This window comes from Anabrus simplex, chromosome 1, assembly GCF_040414725.1.
Source record: "Anabrus simplex isolate iqAnaSimp1 chromosome 1, ASM4041472v1, whole genome shotgun sequence".
Taxonomy (NCBI): Eukaryota; Metazoa; Arthropoda; class Insecta; order Orthoptera; family Tettigoniidae; genus Anabrus; species Anabrus simplex.
In genome coordinates this window covers 1,610,918,284-1,610,939,767 of record NC_090265.1, presented here as the reverse complement: position 1 = coordinate 1,610,939,767, position 21,484 = coordinate 1,610,918,284, and the positions used below count along the sequence as shown (strand labels likewise).

The 21,484-nt window shown below is 36.8% G+C and overlaps 1 protein-coding gene across 2 annotated transcripts in view; it reads left to right on the top strand.

Moving 5' to 3' along the window:
* Positions 1–21,484, top strand: part of LOC136858592 (monocarboxylate transporter 9) — a 230,363-nt gene that overhangs the window by 162,394 nt on the left and 46,485 nt on the right. For both annotated transcript variants that reach the window (XM_067138264.2, XM_068225629.1), the window contains 2 exons: positions 1,167–1,310; positions 19,167–19,438. In XM_067138264.2, coding sequence (XP_066994365.2) covers positions 1,167–1,310; positions 19,167–19,438 — 416 coding nt within the window. The remainder of the gene's footprint in view (positions 1–1,166; positions 1,311–19,166; positions 19,439–21,484) is intronic.

Below are 21,484 nucleotides of genomic sequence, written 5' to 3'. Positions count from 1 at the left end.
TGTTGAAAATGCATAGACACTGAACTCTGTGATATGTATAACCAAGGAATGTGTCTCAGTGGTCTGTATACTGTACATAACCTTGACATTCTGTGGTTTTATGTAATAAATAATATGATTAAGGAAGAGGAATCAGAGATAAAGATTTTTGTTGATGATGTTTTACTGTATAGATAAATAAGTTACAGGATTGTGAGTGACTGCAAAGAGACCTTGACAGTGTTGTGAGATGGACAGGAGACAGTGGTATGCTGCTGAATGGGATGAAAAGTCAGGTTGTTTGTTTCACTAAGAGGAAAAGTCCTCTGAGATTTAATCACTGTGTAGATGGGGCAAAAGTACCTCATGGGGATCAATGTAAATATTTAGGTGTCAATATAAAGAACGATCTTATTGAGGTAATCACATTAATGAGGTTATAAATAAAGGTTACAGATTTCTTGATATGATTATGTAGTAAGGATGTAAAAAAGAGAGCATATAAGTCTCTGGTAAGACCCTAATTAGAGTATGGTTGTATTGGACCCATGCCAGGATTACTGAATATGAGAACTGGAAGAGATCCAAAGGAAAGCAGCATGATTTGTTCTGGGTGATTTCTGACTAAAAAACAGTATTACAGAAATGTTGAAAACCTTGAGCTGGGGAGACTTGGGAGTAAGGAGATGAGCTGCTTGATTAAGCGGTTTGTTCCAAGGTGTTGGTGGAAAGATGGCATGTAAATGACATTAGTTGATGAATAAGCTTTAGAGTAAATTTTAAAGGTGGGCAAGAGCATAATATGAAGATAAAATTGGAATTCAAGAGGGCAAATAGGGACAAATATTCATTTATAGGAACAGGAATTAGAAATTGAAATCATTTATCAAGGGAAACGTTTGATAAATTTCCAACTTTGAAATCATTTAAGACTAGGTAATTATTTGATGGGGAATCTGCCATATGGACGATAGGCCTAAATGTAGATCTTTGATGGGTGGGTGGGTGGGTGGTTGGTTGGTTGGTTGGTTGGTTGGTACAACTATTCTATCCCATGCAGTGCTGATATTAAGAATAATGGAAGCCTTTACTTTCTTTTACTCCTTAAACCTTCATATGTTTTCTTATCTTGTACAAATCCATAATTTAGTTGATGAAAACTAAAAAAGAATAATCATCTTTTGTAGGTTTGCTAAGTGCTCCTCTGCTACGAAGGTTCAGTTACAGAATAATTGCTCTGCTAGCTTGTGGAATAGCCTGTGCAGGAGTCTGTCTTACCAGTTTTGCCAACTCTATGGTAGGCTTTATTCTCACATACTGTGCATTATTAGGTAAGTAAAAATAATTTATCATAAGTTTGTGTATTTATGAGATTTGCTTGTAGAATATAATACTACTGTACTTCTTTTTTAAGAACATATACAGTAATTGAGATGTGAAACACACATCATATTTATTCACTCTCTGTCTCTTTATCATGAAGTGAATATAAAAATGTAAGTATCTATTTGACTCCCTAAGCAATCTAGGGTTAATATGTTTGGATTTGTCTTTGCAACATGTCCAATCATGAATAGAGAAGAAGTGTTTCTTGAGACAGCTGATTGTTAATAATGAAACTGAAAATGAGGCATGGTGGCTCCAGTGACCCCAGGAATAACCTCAATAAGCTTCAGGAAGGATTTGTTTTACTGTTAGCAGTGTTAAAAAAGTCCCAGTAAATAATTTATCATTCTACAGTGAAATATTGTAGTCTGTCTCTAGCCCTACAAGGAATTTATCAATGTGCTATGTTGAGGAGATGTTAATTTCTTGCTTCTTTTATAACAGAGCAAAAATTATCCCAAATGCAGAGTATGCATAGTTAGTAAGGTTCTAGAAAGTTATTTATGTGTAACACATTAAGTTTTAATTCTAATATTTTCAAGCTTTTATTCTTTCCTTGAGTTTTAACATCATGGTCAAACTATCTATTTTCAGTGGCATATTTAACATATTTTCAGAGAATGGTTCTCAGATATACTCTAGTAGCAAGGACTTTAGATTGTTCTTTTTTTTTTTTTTAAGAACACAGAATATTACAAATATGCTATATTACCAAGACATTTATAGCGTACCAAGTGAATCAGTTGCCCCTACCAATATTATGTTCTGCAGTCCAATAAACGTGTGAAATCATTGTGAGGTTCATATTTTTCTGTGTGCATACTGTATGGTATTAATGAACTATAAGCACATCATGCAAACAATTCTGAACACTATTATCATTAAATGAGAGGAGTGGACCACGGCATAATAGCCCGGAAGATTTTTATTATATTGACACCATCCGTGAAAGCCTTCATACTTTGATGACTATTATCATTCCCATCATGTGACTACAGAACATTAGAGAAAATGACTTCCTTTCCATCATTTATCGTACATCACTTTTCCATGTAAGTACAGTATGATGTCATGCCAAATGACCTGATATAGAAAATGCCAAAATAATGCTTAAAACTACGATATGGTGATGTGGGGAGTAGAGAAAACAGTGAATTGGAAGAGTAATGTACAGTACTGTAAGACATTCTTAATACTATTCTCACTCATAGCTGTGAGCATATTGTGGTCTAAAGCTAGCCTACCAATTTACAGAATGTAGTATTGATAGTTTGAATCTTATATCGTACAAACATTGTAACATCAATATGAAGCTCCAGTGCTTAAAGACAGGCCAGTGCATGCCACTTACAAACAGTGCAATGCTGCTATTTTAATTTTTAATGTGCTACGCACACTGTACTGCCATATGGTTGGAATGAAGTCGATTCAGTTATTTGCCATGTTTGCCATGGGCAAATATGTCAACATATGTGCTATGTTGAGGAAATGTTAATTTCTTGCTGCCTTTGTAACAGGGCAAAAACTATTCTAAATGCAACATGTGTGAACAGAGAATTCACTGCAGGCACTATATCTGTATCAGAAAAGGTATCCAGACAGGCAACATCTGACTAAAAAGACTTTCTGCAATGTTGAAAGATGTTTATAAACAACAAGGATACTTCAGAAACTAGCACGTATCCGACAGAAGACTGTAACATCTGGTGAGAATGAGGAGACTGTCCTAGACCCACACATGGGTACACGGTCATTTGCATAACAAGTGAACCAGGCCTCTGTACTACAAATACTGCATGCTCATAAAAATCACCCTTACTGTCTACAGCTAAACCAGTAGCTCCATCGGCAGGATTTTGAAACTCAAATACATTTTCTGTCAGTGGCTGTTAGAAAATCTGGAAAATGATACAGCATTCCTGTTGAAATTCATGTTGTTAGATAAATTGCAATTCCACAATAGTGGTACCGTCAAGCACCGCAACATGCTCTGTTGGAGTGTTGGCAATTGCAACTGGGTATGAGAGGCAGCCTATCAAGTACAATGAGGAGAGAATGTATGGTAAGGAATCTTGGGAGATCACCTTATTGGACCATATTACTTTGAGGGCCATTTAACAGGTTCACACTACCTGCATTTTCTGTACTTGAACTCCAATTTGTGCTGGAGGATGTGCCACTTAAAGAACATTGTAATTTCAACAGGATGGAGCTCCACCACATTAGACGTTAACCATCCATAACCATCTGAATAAGACACATCCAGGAAAATGGATGAAAAGAGGAAGACCTTCTCGGCCTGCCAGGTCACTGGATTTATTGCCATTAGACTTCTTCCTATGGGGTCATTTCAAACAAAACGTTTACACCAGTGAGCTAGAAAATCTTCAGCATATTTGTCAACTCATTGCCGAAACCTGCTGATCTGTAACACCGGCTATTCTATAACACACTATAATATCCATTCAGTGGCATGCCCAGAAGTACATAAACCATGCAGGTCATTACTTCCAGTACTTTCTAAGATAACTGACCGTTGTTAGTGCATTTTAGTTACCTCCTCCTCCTCTGCCCTCCCTTCCACTGCCTATCCTGTCTTCTTCTGACCCTGATGACATATTGGGCCCTCTTAGGGGCACACACTTTCATTCGCTGAAAATTTGCATAAAAGGGGATATTTCATGAATATTAAGAGACGATAGAAGCTAAATAAATAAAACATAGTTGGGTATCCCTGTCCCAGACTTGAACCTATTACATACAAGACTCGTGCATCATAGCATTTGGTTTGTTCGTACCATCTACACTATACTGCACTGCAGCACAATGCATGTAAATTACAGCTTATGTGATACTTTTAACGCAGTCGCAATGTCGAATTTGTACTTCACAGACATTTAATATATATATCAGATCATTTAGCGACAATAACAACACTATCATTTTCGTAATGTACAGGCAAAACATAAATTTTATTTGTGGAGTTTACAACTAAAATTCTGCAGAGGATCGGACCTGCCTTCGGGCAGAATAACCCTTACCTTACCTTACTACGACTAAAATTAGTTGTAGCATTCAAGTACTTATGCAGGTCTCATAAGTTATTATACCATGTGAAATAGCTGCCTGTATCAATATTGTTTTATGCAGACCACAGTTATATAATCCATCCTGAAAAACCTCTGTCCCTCCAGTACTCACAGTAAACATGGTAAAACGGGTATCTTAATACAGCTGAACCTCATTAATCTGGATCCCATTAATCCATACTTTGCTTAATCCAGACATCCATTTAATAGTGATACATAAATACATACATAAACATATCTGCATATTACGAACATTTGAGGCATCAGCGTGAGTTAATTATTAAAGATATTAATGTCAAAGGAAGACAACAAAAGATAGCAATTTCTTCAAACCAGTAAGCATATCAGTGTGATCAGTGAAGGTGTGCCTTGATTGCCATGTTCTAATTCCATACTGCATTAATTATTCATAGTTTCAACTATTTATTAATATTATAGTATAACGGCTTCCTATTTTTACATAGTCATAAATACAGTAGAACACCATTAATCTGGACTAATTGAGGTTCTAGGTTGTCCAAATTAATGAAAGTCTGAATTAAACAAAATACTTATGAAATGAGGCAAGGTACATATTTAAACACTTTGTTGAGTGAAAAGAATGTGTACAGTACAGTATTTTAAATCTAAGAAAAAACAAAGGTTATTTAGTATACAAGATATAATGCAATACAGTATTAGGTCCTACAAAATATAGAATAACTAGTGCAGTACAGAATTAGAACATGGCAATCGAGGCACACCTTCATTGACCACACCTGACACGCTTACTGATTTGAAGAAATTGCTAATCTTTGTTGTCTTCCTTTGACATTAATATCTTTAATAATTAACTCACGCAGATGCCTCAAATGTTCGTAATATGCAGATATGTTTTCAATGTTGGTATCTTCAATGTATTTAACAACAATGTTTAGATGGTCTCAATTTCACTAAGTTTTGGCTTAGGGTTGAAAATATCACCTGTTTCATCCTGGTCATGTTCATCCGTGTCAGAGCTTTCTGCAGCGTTCACACTTTCAACAATCTCCTCCTCTGTTAAAATGTGATAACCTGGATCTTCTTCATCTGCTTCTAGCCATAACTCATTGTCTTCCAGTGCTGCTGAATTTTCACCACCTTGGTGGAGGGTGTTGTAAAAATCCTGTTTCCAGTCCAGCTATATGTGATTCAACCCCTTCAGTTATTAAAAGTTTCTTCCATGAATTAATCAAAGCTTATGATTGTTATATCATTGACAACAGATGAGATATTGAAAATCATAGATCTCAAATTGAAATTATATTTATGTATCATTATTAAATGGATGTCTGGATTAATGGGATCCAGATTAATGAGGTTCAACTGTATGAAGATACCCGTTTTACCATGTTTACTGTGAGTACTGGAGGGACAGAGGTTTTCAGGATGGATTATATAACTGTGGTCTGCATAAAACAATATAGATACAGGCAGCTGTTTCACATGGTATAATAACTTATGACACTTGTATAACATGATAACATGATGGCAAGCATAATTGGCAGTCATACAAATTTTAGTGAAAAATGGAAGGGTATGTATACGTACTTTAAGGCAGAAACAGGTTCCAAGAAGGACATTCCAGGAATAATTAATGAACAGGGGGAGTGTGTATGTGAGGATCTTCAAAAGGCAGAAGTATTCAGTCAGCAGTATGTAAAGATTGTTGGTTACAAGGATAATGTCGAGATAGAGGAGGAAACTAAGGCCAAAGAAGTAATAAAATTTACATATGATAACAATGACATTTACAGTAAGATACAAAAGTTGAAAACTAGAAAAGTGGCTGGAATTGATCAGATTTCTGGGGATATACTAAAGACAATGGGTTGGGATATAGTACCGTATCTGAAGTACTTATTTGATTATTGTTTGGTCGGAGGAGCTATACCAGATGAATGGAAAGTTGCTATTGTAGCCCCTGTGTATAAAGGAAAGGGTGATAGACACAAAGCTGAAAATTACAGGCCAGTAAGTTTGACATGCATTGTATGTAAGCTTTGGGAAGGCATTCTTTCTGATTATATTAGACATGTTTGTGAAATTAATAACTGGTTCAATAAAAGGCAGTTCGGTTTTAGGAAAGGTTATTCCACTGAAGCTCAACTTGTAGGATTCCAGCAAGACATAGCAGATATCTTGAATTCTGGAGGTCAAATGGACTGTATCGCGATTGACCTGTCTAAAGCATTTGATAGGGTGGATCATGGGAGACTACTGGCAAAAATGAGTGCAATTGGACTAGACAAAAGAGTGACCAAATGGGTTGCTATATTCTTAGAAAATAGATCTGAGAGAATTAGAGTAGGTGAAGCTTTATCTGACCCTGTAATAATTAAGAGGGAAATTCCTCAAGGCAGTATTGTTGTTGTTTGAGTCATCAGTCCATAGACTGGTTTGATGCAACTCTCCATGCCACCCTATCCTGAGCTAACCTTTTCATTTCTACGTAACTATTGCATCCTACATCTGCTCTAATCTGCTTGTCATATTCATACCTTGGTCTACCCCTACCGTTCTTACCACCTACACTTCCTTCAAGAACAAACTGAACAAGTCCTGGGTGTCTTAAGATGTGTCCTATCATTCTATCTCTTCTTCTCGTCAAATTTAGCCAAATCGATCTCCTCTCACCAATTCGATTCAGTATCTCTTCATTCGTGATTCGATCTATCCATCTCACCTTCAGCATTCTTCTGTAACACCACATTTCAAAAGCTTCTATTCTCTTTCTTTCTGAGCTAGTTATCGTCCATGTTTCACTTCCATACAATGCCACGCTCCACACGAAAGTCTTCAAAAACATCTTTCTAATTCCGATATCAATGTTTGAAGTGAGCAAATTTCTTTTCTTAAGAAAGCTCTTCCTTGCTTGTGCTAGTCTGCATTTTATGTCCTCCTTACTTCTGCCATCGTTAGTTATTTTACTACCTAAGTAACAATATTCATCTACTTCCTTTAAGACTTCATTTCCTAATCTAATATTTCCTGCATCACCTGCCTTCGTTCGACTGCACTCCATTACTTTTGTTTTGGACTTATTTATTTTCATCTTGTACTCCTTACCCAAGACTTCATCCATACCATTCAGCAACTTCTCGAGATCTTCTGCAGTCTCAGATAAAATAACAATATCATCGGCAAATCTCAAGGTTTTGATTTCCTCTCCTTGGACTGTGATTCCATTTCCAAATTTCTCTTTGATTTCCTTTACTGCCTGTTCTATGTAAACGTTGAAAAGGAGGGGGGACAAACTGCAGCCTTGCCTCACTCCCTTCTGGATTGCTGCCTTTTTTTCAAAGCCCTCGATTCTTATCACTGCAGACTGATTTTTATACAGATTGTAGATAATTCTTCGTTCTCAGTATCTGATCCCTATCATCTTCAGAATCATAAATAGCTTGGTCCAATCAACATTATCGAATGCCTTTTCTAGATCTACGAATGCCATGTACGTGGGCTTGTCCTTCTTGATTCGATCCTCTAAGATCAAACGTAAAGTCAGGATTGCTTCACGTGTTCCTACATTTCTTCTGAAACCAAATTGATCTTCTCCCAACTCAGCTTCAACTTGTTTTTCCATTCTTCTGTAAATAATACGTGTTAAAATTTTGCAGGCATGACATACTAAACTAATAGTGCGGTAGTTTTCACACCTGTCAGCACCGACTTTCTTGGGAATAGGTATAACAACATTCTGCCGAAAATCGGATGGGACTTCTCCTGTCTCATACATCTTGCACACTAAATGAAATAACCTTGCCATGCTGGTTTCTCCTAAGACAGTCAGTAATTCAGAGGGAATGCCATCAATTCCAGGTGCCTTGTTCCTATTGAGGTCGCTCACAACTCTGTCAAACTCTGACCTCAAAATTGGGTCTCCCATTTCATCAGCATCAACAGCATCCTCATGTTCCAGAACCAAATTATCTACATCTTTACCTTGATACAACTGTTGGATATGCTCCTGCCATCTTTCTGCTTTGTCTTCTTTCTCTAGAAGAGGCTTTCCATCTGAGCTCTTAATATTCATACACCTAGATTTCCTTTCTCCAAAGGTTTCCTTGATTTTCCTGTATGCAGCATCTACCTTTCCCAGGACCATACAGCCTTCGACATCCTTGCACTTCTCCTTCAGCCATTCTTCCTTAGCTACCTTGCACTTTCTATCCACTTGATTCTTTAATCGCCTGTATTCTTTTCTGCCCTCTTCATTTCTAGCATTCTTGTATTTTCGTCGTTCATCAATCAGGTTTAGTATCTCCTGAGTTATCCACTGATTCTTAGTTGATCTTTTTTTCCTTCCTAACATTTCTTCAGCAGCCCTACTGACTTCATTTTTCATGACTCTCCACTCATCTTCTATAGTGTTTCCTTCAGCCTTTTCATTTAGTCCTTGTGCAACATGTTCCTTGAAACAATCCCTCACACACTTTTCTTTCAACTTGTCTAGATCCCATCTTTTTGCATTCTTTCCTTTCTTCAATTTCTTCAACTTCAGATGGCATTTCATGACCAACAAGTTGTGGTCAGAGTCCACGTCTGCTCCTGGGAAAGTTTTGCAATCCAACACCTGGTTTCTGAATCTCTGCCTAATCATAATGAAGTCTATTTGATACCTTCCAGTGTCTCCAGGTCTCGTCCACGTATACAGCCGTCGTTTGTGGTGTTTGAACCAAGTATTGGCAAGGACTAAATTATGATCAGTGCAGAATTCAACCACCCGACTTCCTCTTTCGTTCCTTTGTCCCAATCCAAATTCTCCTACTGTACTACCTTCTCTTCCTTGGCCTACCACTGCATTCCAGTCTCCCATCACAATTAGATTCTCATCACCTTTTACATATTGTATTAAATCTTCTATCTCCTCATATATTCTTTCGATTTCTTCATCATCCGCTGAACTAGTAGGCATATAGACCTGCACTATTGTGGTGGGCATTGGTTTGGTGTCTATCTTGACGACAATAATTCTTTCACTATGCTGGTCATAGTAGCTTACCCGCTGCCCTATTTTCTTATTCATGATTAAACCAACTCCTGCATTTCCCCTGTTTGATTTTGTGTTGATAATTCGGTAGTCGCCTGACCAAAAATCTTTTTCTTCCTGCCAACGTACTTCACTTATACCAACTACATCTAACTTTAGCCTATCCATTTCCCTTTTCAGATTTTCTAACCTACCACAACGATTCAAACTTCTAACATTCCACGCTCCGACTCGCAGAATGTCAGTATCCATCTTCCTGATGATCGCCCCCTCTCGTGTAGTCCCCACCCGGAGATCCGAATGGGGGACTAGTTTACCTCCGGAATATTTTACCCGGGAGGAAGCCATCATCAGTACATCATTCATACAGAGAGAGCTGCATGTCCTCGGGAGTTAGGTACGGCTGTAGTTTCCCGTTGCTTTCAGCCGCGTAGCAGTATCAACACAGCTAAGCCATGTTGAGTATTATTACAAGGCCGTATCAGTCAATCATCTAGACTGCCGCCCTTGCAACTACCGAAAGGCTGCTACCCCAGTATTATCGGACCTTTATGTTTTCTTATATATATAAATGATATATGTAAAGGAGTGGAATCGGAGGTAAGGCTTTTTGCGGATGATGTTATTCTCTATAGAGTGATAAATAAGTTACAAGATTGTGAGCAACTGCAACGTGACCTCAAAAATGTTGTGAGATGGACAGCAGGCAATGGTATGTTGATAAACGGGGTTAAAAGTCAGGTTGTGAGTTTCACAAATAGGGAAAGTCCTCTCAGTTTTAATTACTGCGTTGATGGGGTGAAAGTTCCTTTTGGGGATCATTGTAAGTATTTAGGTGTTAATATAAGGAAAGATCTTAATTGGGGTAATCACATAAGTGGGATTGTAAATAAAGGGTACAGATCTCTGCACATGGATATGAGGGTGTTTAGGGGTTGTAGTAAGGATGTAAAGGAGAGGGCATATAAGTCTCTGGTAAGACCCCAACTAGAGTATGGTTCCAGTGTATGGGACCCTCACCAGGATTACCTGATTCAAGAACTGGAAAAAATCCAAAGAAAAGCAGCTCAATTTGTTCTGGGTGATTTCCGACAAAAGAGTAGCGTTACAAAAATGTTGCAAGGTTTGGGTTGGGAAGAATTGAAAGAAAGAAGAAGAGCTGCTCGACTGAGTGGTATGTTCCGAGCTGTCAGCGGAGAGATGGCGTGGAATTACATTAGTAGACGAATAAGTTTGAGTGGCGTTTATAAAAGTAGGAAAGATCACAATATGAAGATAAAGTTGGAATTCAAGAGGACAAACTGGGGCAAATATTCATTTATAGGAAGGGGAGTTAGGGATTGGAATAACTTACCAAAGGAGATGTTCAATAAATTTCCAATTTCTTTGAAATCATTTAGGAAAAGGCTAGGAAAGCAACAGATAGGGAATCTGCCACCTGGGCGACTGCCCTAAATGCAGATCAGTATTCATTCAGTATTCAGTACTTTAATGCTACAACTAATTTTAGTCATAAACTCTACAAATAAAATTTATGTTTGGCCTGTATATTATGAAAATGATATTGTTTGACTAAGAAATTACCTTTGCAGGTCATGTAAAGACCTTAGAGATCTATTTCTAGAAGATTGTGGGCAACTGCAAAATGACCTCGACAATGTGGTGAGATGGACAGTATGCAATGGTACAATGATAAACGGGGTTAAAAGTCAGGTTGTGACTTTCACAAATAGGAAAAGCTCTCTCAGTTTTATTTACTGTGTTGATGGAATGAAAATTCCTTATGGGAATCATTGTAAGTACCTTGGTGTTAATATAAGGAAAGATTTTCATTGGGGTAATCACATAAATGGGATTGTAAATAAAGGGTACAGATCTCTGCACGTGGTTATGAGGGTGTTTAGGGGTTGTAGTAAGGATGTAAAGGAGAGGGCATATGTCTCTGGTAAGACCCCAACTAGAGTATGGTTCCTGTGTATGGGACCCTCACCAGGATTACTTGATTCAAGAACTTGAAAAAGTCCAAAGAAAAGCGGCTCAAATTTTTTCTGGGTGATTTCCGACAAAAGAGTAGCATTATAAAAATGTTGCGAAGTTTGGGCTGGGAAGACTTGGGAGGAAGGAGACAAGCTGGTGAACTAAATGATATGTTCCGAGCTGTCATTGGAGAGACGGCATGGAATGACATCAGTAGATGAATTAGTTTGAGTGGTGTCTTTAAAAGGAGAGATAACAACATGTGGATAAAGCTGGAATTCAAGAGGACAAATTGGCGGAAATATTAATTTATAGGAAGGGGAGTTAGGGATTGGAATCAGTAGCGGCGATTGGGAATAAAAATTGTGGGGGCAAAGGATTTACAGACAACAAACAGTATCCAGGTTTGCGGGGTATAGCGGAGGATGGGGGGAGGGGTGTATATTCATCAAAACATGAAAAAAAGGCCACAAAATGGTAAGTTTATTATGCTCTGTCAGCGAATTTTGACAGAGAGGTAAAGATTGACAGTTTACCAACTTAAATGCGGGAATAATAGCTTTTGAGATTTTGATTCAATACTATACAATATAACTTTTGCCACAGGAATAATATTACACATTTATTAGATTAAAAAGAAATACGGCATGATTATACAATTAAAACCATTTAGTATTTGACTATACACTAACAACGTGACAGACACTAAAGAGACCACGAGAATGATGAATGTACGCAGCAAGGTTCTGAATCGTACCTCAGTGTCTATGACCTTAGAAAAAAAATATTGCCCTGATACCCTTCCTTATAGCACAGGCAATGTCCTCACTATCTGCTGTGGCGCTACAGAAATCGGTTAGCCGGGACGAAGGACATTTTGTGTGTATTTCTGCTAATAATTTTGGTAATGATTAAAGAAAATAAAGAAAATGCTGATAAGACAACAGCGCTTGTACTAATGGCTTTTGTTAATAACTCTTAGTTTCAGCCGGCTAAAATGTAATAAAAAATAATATTTTCTCCAAGAAGTTGATGATGATTTTTTAAAGGGGCCTAACATCTAAGGTCATCGCCTCTCTCCAGAAAGTAGGGGGGCGACTGCCCCCCTCACCCCCCATAATCGGCGCTACTGATTGGAATAACTTACCAAAGGAGATTGTCAATAAATTTCCAATTTCTTTTTCAATCATTTAAGAAAAGGCTAGGAAAACAACAGATATGGAATCTGCCACCTGGGTGACTGCCCTAAATGCAGTTTGGTATTGATTGATTGATTGATTGATTGATTGATTTATTTATTTATTTATTTATTTATTTATTTATTTATTTATTTATTTATTTATTTATTTAAAATCAAATCAAATCAAATCAAATCAAATCAAATCAAATCAAATCAAATCAAATCAAATCAAATCAAATCAAATCAAATCAAATCAAATCAAATCAAATCAAATCAAATCAAATCAAATCAAAATCTCTTTATTTGCAAATGAGGTGTCTACCTCGGTGGCAAATGGTACACTAAAATACATTATTGTCAAGCACTAAATTTTAAATTAACAAGAGACGAAGAAAATTTTCCTAGAATACAGTATTATACAATTTACGCTAATAATTTGTTCTATTAAACACACACATCATCTTTAATAAAGTTATATTGTTTACAAAATTCTACTTATAATATCTTACAAACATAGTCAACTCATATACAGTATGTGAAATTACTTATAATAATATACAACTGGTATAAGATTAAAATTAACATTGAATTTATTTACATATTTATATTTTACCCATTTTGGAACCTAAGTAGCATAACGACCTGCTGCGTCTTAACCAGAGCCCCTTTTGCCACCACTTTTCAGAGTTCCTGAAGGGCCTTCACAGCTACCGTAGCGGTCCCAGGGCCCTCGAAGTCCCCACTGTACTTCACCCCTACAGGCAGTCCCCTACTTGGGCTGTCCAAACTCCATAGACCAGGGGATGTAATTAATTTAATCACACACATTTTTTATTTACAATATCCTGCACTGGTCGAATGCCCTCTAACATTTCATTCATTTTCTCTGTTGTTGTTTATTCTCTTCTTGAATATCTGTACAGATTTTGGAAAAGGATCAAACACTACCCCTGGTAAACTGTTCCACTCCTTCACGCCCTTCCCAATGAATGAAAATTTACCCCAATCGCTTCTGCTAAAATTCCTTCTAATTTTGTACTTGTGGTCAGTTCTACCAATATAATTATTTTCCAACTGAAGCCTCTCACGGATATCTCTCCATGCTTCTTCTCCTGTAGAGGCTCTATGTAATCCTATAAGTCTAGTTTTATCCCTTCTCTTACTTAAAGTTTTCCAACCAAGTTCCTCTAACATTTCTGATACACTACTCTTTCTCCTGAAATCCCCTGTTACAAATCTTGCTTGTTTCCTCTGCACACCATCTAGTTCTTTTATTAGGTATTCTTGGTGAGGATCCCAAACACTGTTTGCATATTCCAATAATGGACGAACCATACTTAAGTAACTTTTTTCTTTTAATTCTTTGTTGCATCCTTTAAGTAGCCTCATTATGACATGTAACGATCTGTATGCTTTCCCAACAATGTCATCAACATGACCCTTCCAGTGCAAATTACTTTTAAATCTCACACCTAAGTATTTGCACTTGCCATCTTTAGGGATAACTACCTCATCCAAAGTATATTCAAATTCAGTTTTAAAGCTCCTGTTTGTAAATGTTGTAACAGTTGATTTGCCTCCATTAATCTTCATATTATTTTCTTCAACCCATTCTTGGATACTCTCAAGGTCCCTTTGTAATTCTGAGCAATCCTCAATGTTATTTATTTCCCTATAAACAATTATGTCATCTGCATACAATCTTATTTTCGATGTTATATTGTTCCCTAAATCATTTGCGTATATTAAGAAAAGTAATGGACTGATTATACTACCCTGTGCAATTCCCTTCCAAACTTTCTGTTCCTGTGATATATTATTTCCTACTTTGACTTTCTGAACCCTTGAATTTAGAAATGTTCTTATCCAACGTATAACCCTTACGTCCAATCCTATTCCCTCCAATTTCTTTAATAATATTCCATGTTCCACTCTATCAAAGGCTTTGGAAAGATCTATGGCTATGCAATCTAACTGGCCTCCTGAATCCAACTGATGTGATATGTCCTGCTGAAATCCCACCAGTTGTGCCTCGCAAGAAAATTTCTTTCTAAATCCATACTGGCTCCTCATGAACCAATTTTTATCATCACATATCCCTCTGATGTACTTTGCTGTTAAACTCTCCAGTATTTTACAAACTATACTGGTCAGGCTGATTGGTCTGTAGTTCTCTGGTTTTCTTTTATCACCCTTTCCTTTATAAATTGGTATTATTATAGATTCCTTCCATTCCTTTGGTATTACACTATTATTTATGACATAGTCAAAGAGAAATTTTAAATAAGGCACTATATACCACCCCATTGTCTTTAATACCTCCCCAGTAATTTGATCACTTCCTGCTGCTTTTCCTTGCTGAAGCAGTTGGATTTCTCTGAAAATATCTTCATTTGTGAATGAGAAGCTTCTTGTTTCCCTCTGTGTCTCTCCCTCTCTATCTTCTGTTTCGGTTTCCAAATCCTGAGAATCATCTACTGAATCTCTGAATTCACTACTAAATACGTTTGCTTTTTCAGTATCTGTTAAATACTGTTCACCCCCTTCTCCCACCATTGTACGAATTTGGATTCCTTTTCCTTTTTGATTCCTAATATATGAATACAGCTTTTTCCATTTCCCTTTGTGGTCATTACCCTCTTGAAGAATGCCATTCATATAATTCTCTTTTGCTTCCTTTTTCACTCTATTCAGTTCCCTTATTAGCTGTTTTCTAGTTTCTCTATTCTCCCTACCCTCTTTGATTTTCCTGTTTACTATTCTACATTTTCTTTTTAATTTTCTTATTTCCCTTGCATAATAAACAGGGTCTGAGGTCATTTTACCCTTCTTAACAGGTACAAATCTCTTCTCTCCTTCCCAAATTATTCCTTTACATTTAGCCCAAAGTGTATCCACATTACTCCCTTCACTTATCCAACAACTGAATTGTGATTTAAGGTAAGTCCCAAATTCATCAACTTTAGTTTTTCTGTATAATTTCTTGTCTTGTGTGACCCTCTTATTAAGCCTTTTTGGTACCAGTCCTACATCCATTATTACAGCCTTGTGGTCACCTATTCCTTTAATTACCTCAGTTTTATCAACAATTTCCCACGGTTTAACCGAGAATACATCTAGTAAGTTATTGAGATGAGTCGGTTCTTTTACTACTTGTGTAAATCCTCTCTCCCAAATTAACTTATTTGCCAGTTTCTGTTCATGGGCTTCACTTGCAGCTTCATTCCATTCAACTTCAGGCAAGTTTAGATCTCCCCCAATTATTACCATATCATTATTATTGTTTTTATGAGTATAATCTATTATTTTCTCAAATATTTCCATGTCTCTTTCCTCTCTTCCAGGCCTGTATGTTCCTATAATTCCCACCTCCTTCATATTATGACAAACTAATTTTATCCCTAATATTTCATCCCTTTCATCAGTAAACCATTCATGTGAACAATAAGTTTCCTTCCCTTTTTATCTCCTCGGTCTCTACGATAGACTGTGTACCCTTCTGGAAATACTTCTCTATTACCCACCCCTTCTCTCAACCATGATTCTACTCCTATCACCACATCAGTCTCATAAGATTCCATCAATGTACCAAATTTTAATTGTTTATTTACTACACTCTGACAGTTTACCAAGAGCAATCTCAGACCTCCTTCCTCCCTAAAACTTGACTGTTGCAATTGGGTAACGTTTGACTCATGAGTTGAGAACGTCCCTGGAACCCAGATCCTTGTACATAGATCTTGATTTAAGGGTCTGGGTTTTCTGGCAAGTTTCCTGGTATGTGCCAGTTTAGTGGTATGGGTTTTCTTAAGTACAGATTAGTTTGCAAATCTCTGTTGATAATTGTAGCAATTTGTCTACAGAGATTTGCTTTTCCATTACCATTCAGATGTAACCCATGCCTAGTGAACATTTGCCTGCCAAGACCTAAAGTATCTACTACATAGACATTTCTAAAACTCTTACATAATATCTTGATTTTTATATTTACATCATGTACAGCTTTGTTCACACATGAGTTCTCTAAAAGGTCATACCTAGGTGGCACATTAACTACAATTACTTTTGAGTCAGGTAGTTTGGAAATCTTACCTCTGAGAGTCGTAATTAGTTCCTCACCTTCATTTGCAGCAATGTCATTTGTACCACTCACAATTACCACATAATTGTCCTTCTCTAACACAGGATCACAACTTGAAAGGACGTCTTCAGTTTTGGCCCTGGTTTTATTAGTCCTAAAACCTCAGTTTCTGGATTCTGCAGCTCATCCTTGATGCCTTCTGCCCTTATTTATTTATTTATTTATTTATTTATTTATTTATTTATTTATTTATTTATTTATTTATTTATTTATTTATCACTGTTAGAGCTTAAGGTTAGAAGCAGTTGAAATGTAGATCTGGAGGATAATACAGATGTTAAATTGGACTGAAATGAAGTGCAATGCAAAAGTTCTTAGAAAGTTAGGAGAGAAATGGAGTCTGATCACTGAAATTCAAAAAAAAAAAGGAAAATACAATTTATAGCTCACATTATGCAGCATGAGGAGTTCCTTTGTAACATCAGTGAAGTAAGAATTGTCAGGAAAAGATGAAAAGGATAACCCAGAGGGTCCTACTTCAAGATCCTGTTTCTAAGGATGGAACTGCAAGACCTACGTTGAGTTGAAAAGACTGGTTCAAGATAGACATCTATGGCTGCAGTTACAAGGCTTAGTCTTTAGAAGAAGAAGAAGAAGAAGAAGAAGAAGAAGAAGAAGAAGAAGAAGAAGAAGAAGAAGAAGAAGAAGAAGAAGATGATGATGATGATGATGATGATGGTGGTGGTGGTGGTATGTAAATATATATTATGTATGGATTATATGTAATACCTATAGTGTGGACCCTAAGTCATGTTAAGCTATACCTCTTTATTTTATTTAACGTTTAATATTTATGCCATGAGGTGTATTCAACACCATGTGTCCAAAATATCAGTGTGAGCACCACCATTATCATAACACAACTGAATACAACACCATGTTTAATGAGAAGTTTTGTAGAGAATATCTTCCATGATAGATCAAAACACTTCTCTCATAACAGCCTGCAGTTCGTCCAGAGTTTGGTAATGCCGTTGCCTGATGTTTTTCCTTAATGAAACTCCACAAAACATTGTCTGGAGTGGACAAGTGGCCAGATCAGTGGGGTCCATGCTGCCTCCAATCTGCATGCAGTCCACCTGTCTGAAAGCAGTTCATTAAGTCATTCTCTAAAACTGATAGCCAAATGCACAGGAGCTTCATCTTGTTCAGGATTATGTTATCTGCTACTCCAACTTCCGTGCTGTGCAGACAGAGCTATTGTCAGAGTATCTTTTCATATGACTGCCTATTAACAGGATCACTAAAATATATGGTCCAAAGATGCGGTTTGCAATCATTTCAGCCCAGATCAAAAAATGTGGGAGGATTCTTCTTCAATCCCTGTGAGAAATGGGAATTGTCTTTAGCCCAAAATATAATGTTTAAATTTTTTGAACTTTGGTAAATTGCAAACTCATCTGTAAACATGACGTTATTGTGATCATGTTCCAAATGGAATCTTTGGATAAGGGTAATACAAGTATCACACTGAGCATCGATATCAGCATCACTTAGTTCATTAATAGACAGTGGTCAGAACGATTATTGATCTGAGTATTCTGACACACGACATTACATTATTGTCCAGGGTATGTCATGTTCAACTGAGAATGAAGTGTTTATTTAACAGCAGTGGCTTCACAGATGTCTGCACATTGCTGCATATTTCCCTTCTTGTCACGTACCTTCCACTTCGCGCTTGATCATTCCCATTCCCTTTTTCAAATGTACACTTTTCGCATCGTAATAATTTCATTTGGGGGGGGGGGGGGAGGCAAACTCCAAACCTTTCATAGAAGCGATTCATAACAGCTGCCATCATCATACCAGTATTGGGTCTCCCATGCACCCATACTGTGGCAATCAAATGCTGTTCAACAGAATACAAACTTCTGTTGAAGACCATCACAGACAGGTGTTCTAATTCAAAATGATGCATGAAACTCTTATTTGCATTTTTAAGATTGTTGTAAATTATTATGAAACAATGGGGTTAACACAATGGCCCATATTGTATATATGTATGTATGTATGTATGTTCGAGTATCAGTGAAAACAATGGGGCATACCTTCTTGAAATTTGGGATTATAATTTTTACAATTGCGTTACGTTCGATGCTGGGCTAATTGGTGTTAGAATATTCAAAGGACAAAGGGGGTTAAAATGGTTTCTAATATTGCTCATACACATAGGAAGAGTAACATAATTTATCTTTAATATCTAACTTCATCTTAGCCTGTTTTATGAGCCCTTTGGTTAGTCAGACGCAGTGTTATCTGTAGAAATGATATGCACCAATTTGATGACATTAGTGATTTTTCTTATAAGGAAAAACAATGAGATTCTCAGCTCACCTATTGGATATTATCTGAAAAGCTGCACAGTGCAAATAAGAAATAAAAATAAAAATTATTTTTCAGGACTGGGCCAGGGGATCCTATATCCAGCAACATCTCTAGCTCTTAACTCACACTTCAAACAACGCCGCAGCATGGCAATGGGCTTAACCATTGCAGCTACAGGGTTAGGGCCCATAGTCACTCCACAGATAGCAACCTTCCTTTTGGATAAATATGGAACTTCTGGAACTGTGCTTCTGTTTGGAGGAGGAGCTCTGCATTCCTTGATAGGAGCTGCATTACTACGTCCTGTACCACAGCCACCTCATCACAATAATTTACTTCCCACGGAGGTGAGTGAAAGTTGTTTTATTGATTTTCAGGTTGAAGGAAGTATATGATGTGTTTTTTAAGAAAGCTATAGCAATACACACTCAGATTCAAAATCAAAAAGTGCATGCAAAATGAATGGTGTAAAAACAGTGAAAGTAGGCAGACAGTATCACTGTAGGTACTGTAGTTGCTTGACTGATTCCATTTCAGTTTTGACTGGATCCACCAAACATCCACCATGGGTACTAGTGTTTTAAAATGAGCCACATAAACAATGAAGGAAGGTATCAATATCAGTGAGATCATTCAGAGTTAAGGTGGGTAAGGACACAGCATGCCACAAAGGTGTATTTGGTATTTTCAATAATTAGGAAAGTTTGAGAGAGTTTGCGTTGTTCATTATCCTAAAAGGAAAACAGGAAACAATAGATAAGAAATTCCACAAACCAGCAGTGGCGACTCGTGACTTCTGGTTTAGGGGATGTAATTGAAAGAAATAAATAAATTGCAAACATCACCGCAAACAGACCGTCATTCCAAACAGATTTTTCAAGAGAAAACAACAAACAAGGCCAACAGAAAAGTTTATTTAAGTAAACGGCAAAATCCAATGGTCCGTTTCATACATATTTCTGTTGAAATGACGAATGCACGAAGTTGTGTAGTTACAGAGTTGGACATGGTTCTCCTTCATTATACAATTCCGCTTTTCTCCGTAAAAGAAAGTATACTAAATGGTTCTCTTAATAATCATTCAATTACACAATGGTTAGATTTAAATTAGGATTGTGCGGTAGAAACACGTGACCCTGGCACTCCTAATCCATGCCTGATGAACTATTTTCTGATCGGTGTGATGTCATTTCAAAATCATATCATTCCTGCACTTTCTTTGTTTTTTATTTACACTACAAGCACATGAAACTGAATCATTCATATTACAACACACATATATCATCATTTATAGCACAAGAAAAGAACCACTCACAAGCAAGAACTCCAGTATTTCACAAAATAGCAAATAAATCCCAGCCACACGCGATAACTTACAGGATTCCACATTGCACCGCCCACTTGACAGATGTGGCTGATGTTCCACATTCCAACCCCACGAAAGAGATCAACAACCAACAAGGGTCCAATGCTTGTGCTGCCATCTCTGGAGTAGTTTGGCAATTAGTAGCAGTCACTAGCCAGCGACGCTGGTTTCATCCATCTTTGAGTATCGATAACTGTGAGTTTGAATTTTATGTAAATAACTTTGGTTAAAATATGACCAATTAATATTTATTTTTCATTGAAAATAAAAGGGTTGTAACACATCAATCACATGTATGGCAAATCTGCCACTGCAAACCAGTACTAATTAGGGAAAAGTATAGTAAGCAATCTAATTTAGTAAAAGATCAGAACAATACAGAGCATATGTAATTTTTACCATAATTTATTTCTTGCAATAAAACTGTAGGTGTTACATTCTAGTAATCATTACACTGCAGTCATTGATATTCATCACTTGGAAGCAGAAACAGGATCAAATTAAGTGATGATGAAGATAACTGTTTCATTTCTACTACAGCAGAACCAGTGCTGGAGGAGGCACTTTCTTACCTCTCCAATACTTTAAATGAAATCAAACTAATCCCACAGTATTCATCACCGATGAGGATGTTCCCAAAATTAAACACAGACAGACATTCTTTCAAATGGCCCTGTGGAGCGTCTTTTCAACATATTTCAACATGTACTTTCCCGCAAGGGGTTGAGGCTTAGCGAAGCAAATTTGAAGAATTATATTATAAAGTAAATGGCAAATTATTTGAAATAATAGAAGTCACTAATTAAAATAAAAATTATTATTGATAATAGCCACTTATTGCGTACCGGTATGCTAAAAACACAAAATGAGATACAGTAAAATCCTTTCTTTTGCAAACTTTGGTATCATTCCAGCTCCATGAGAAAGGAAAAACAGTCCATTTCTGTAAGAGTGGATTCTGTAAAGTAATTGTAATTATAATGTTTACTTGTTGAAAAGGTAATTTCTAATATTGTAATTTTGTTAA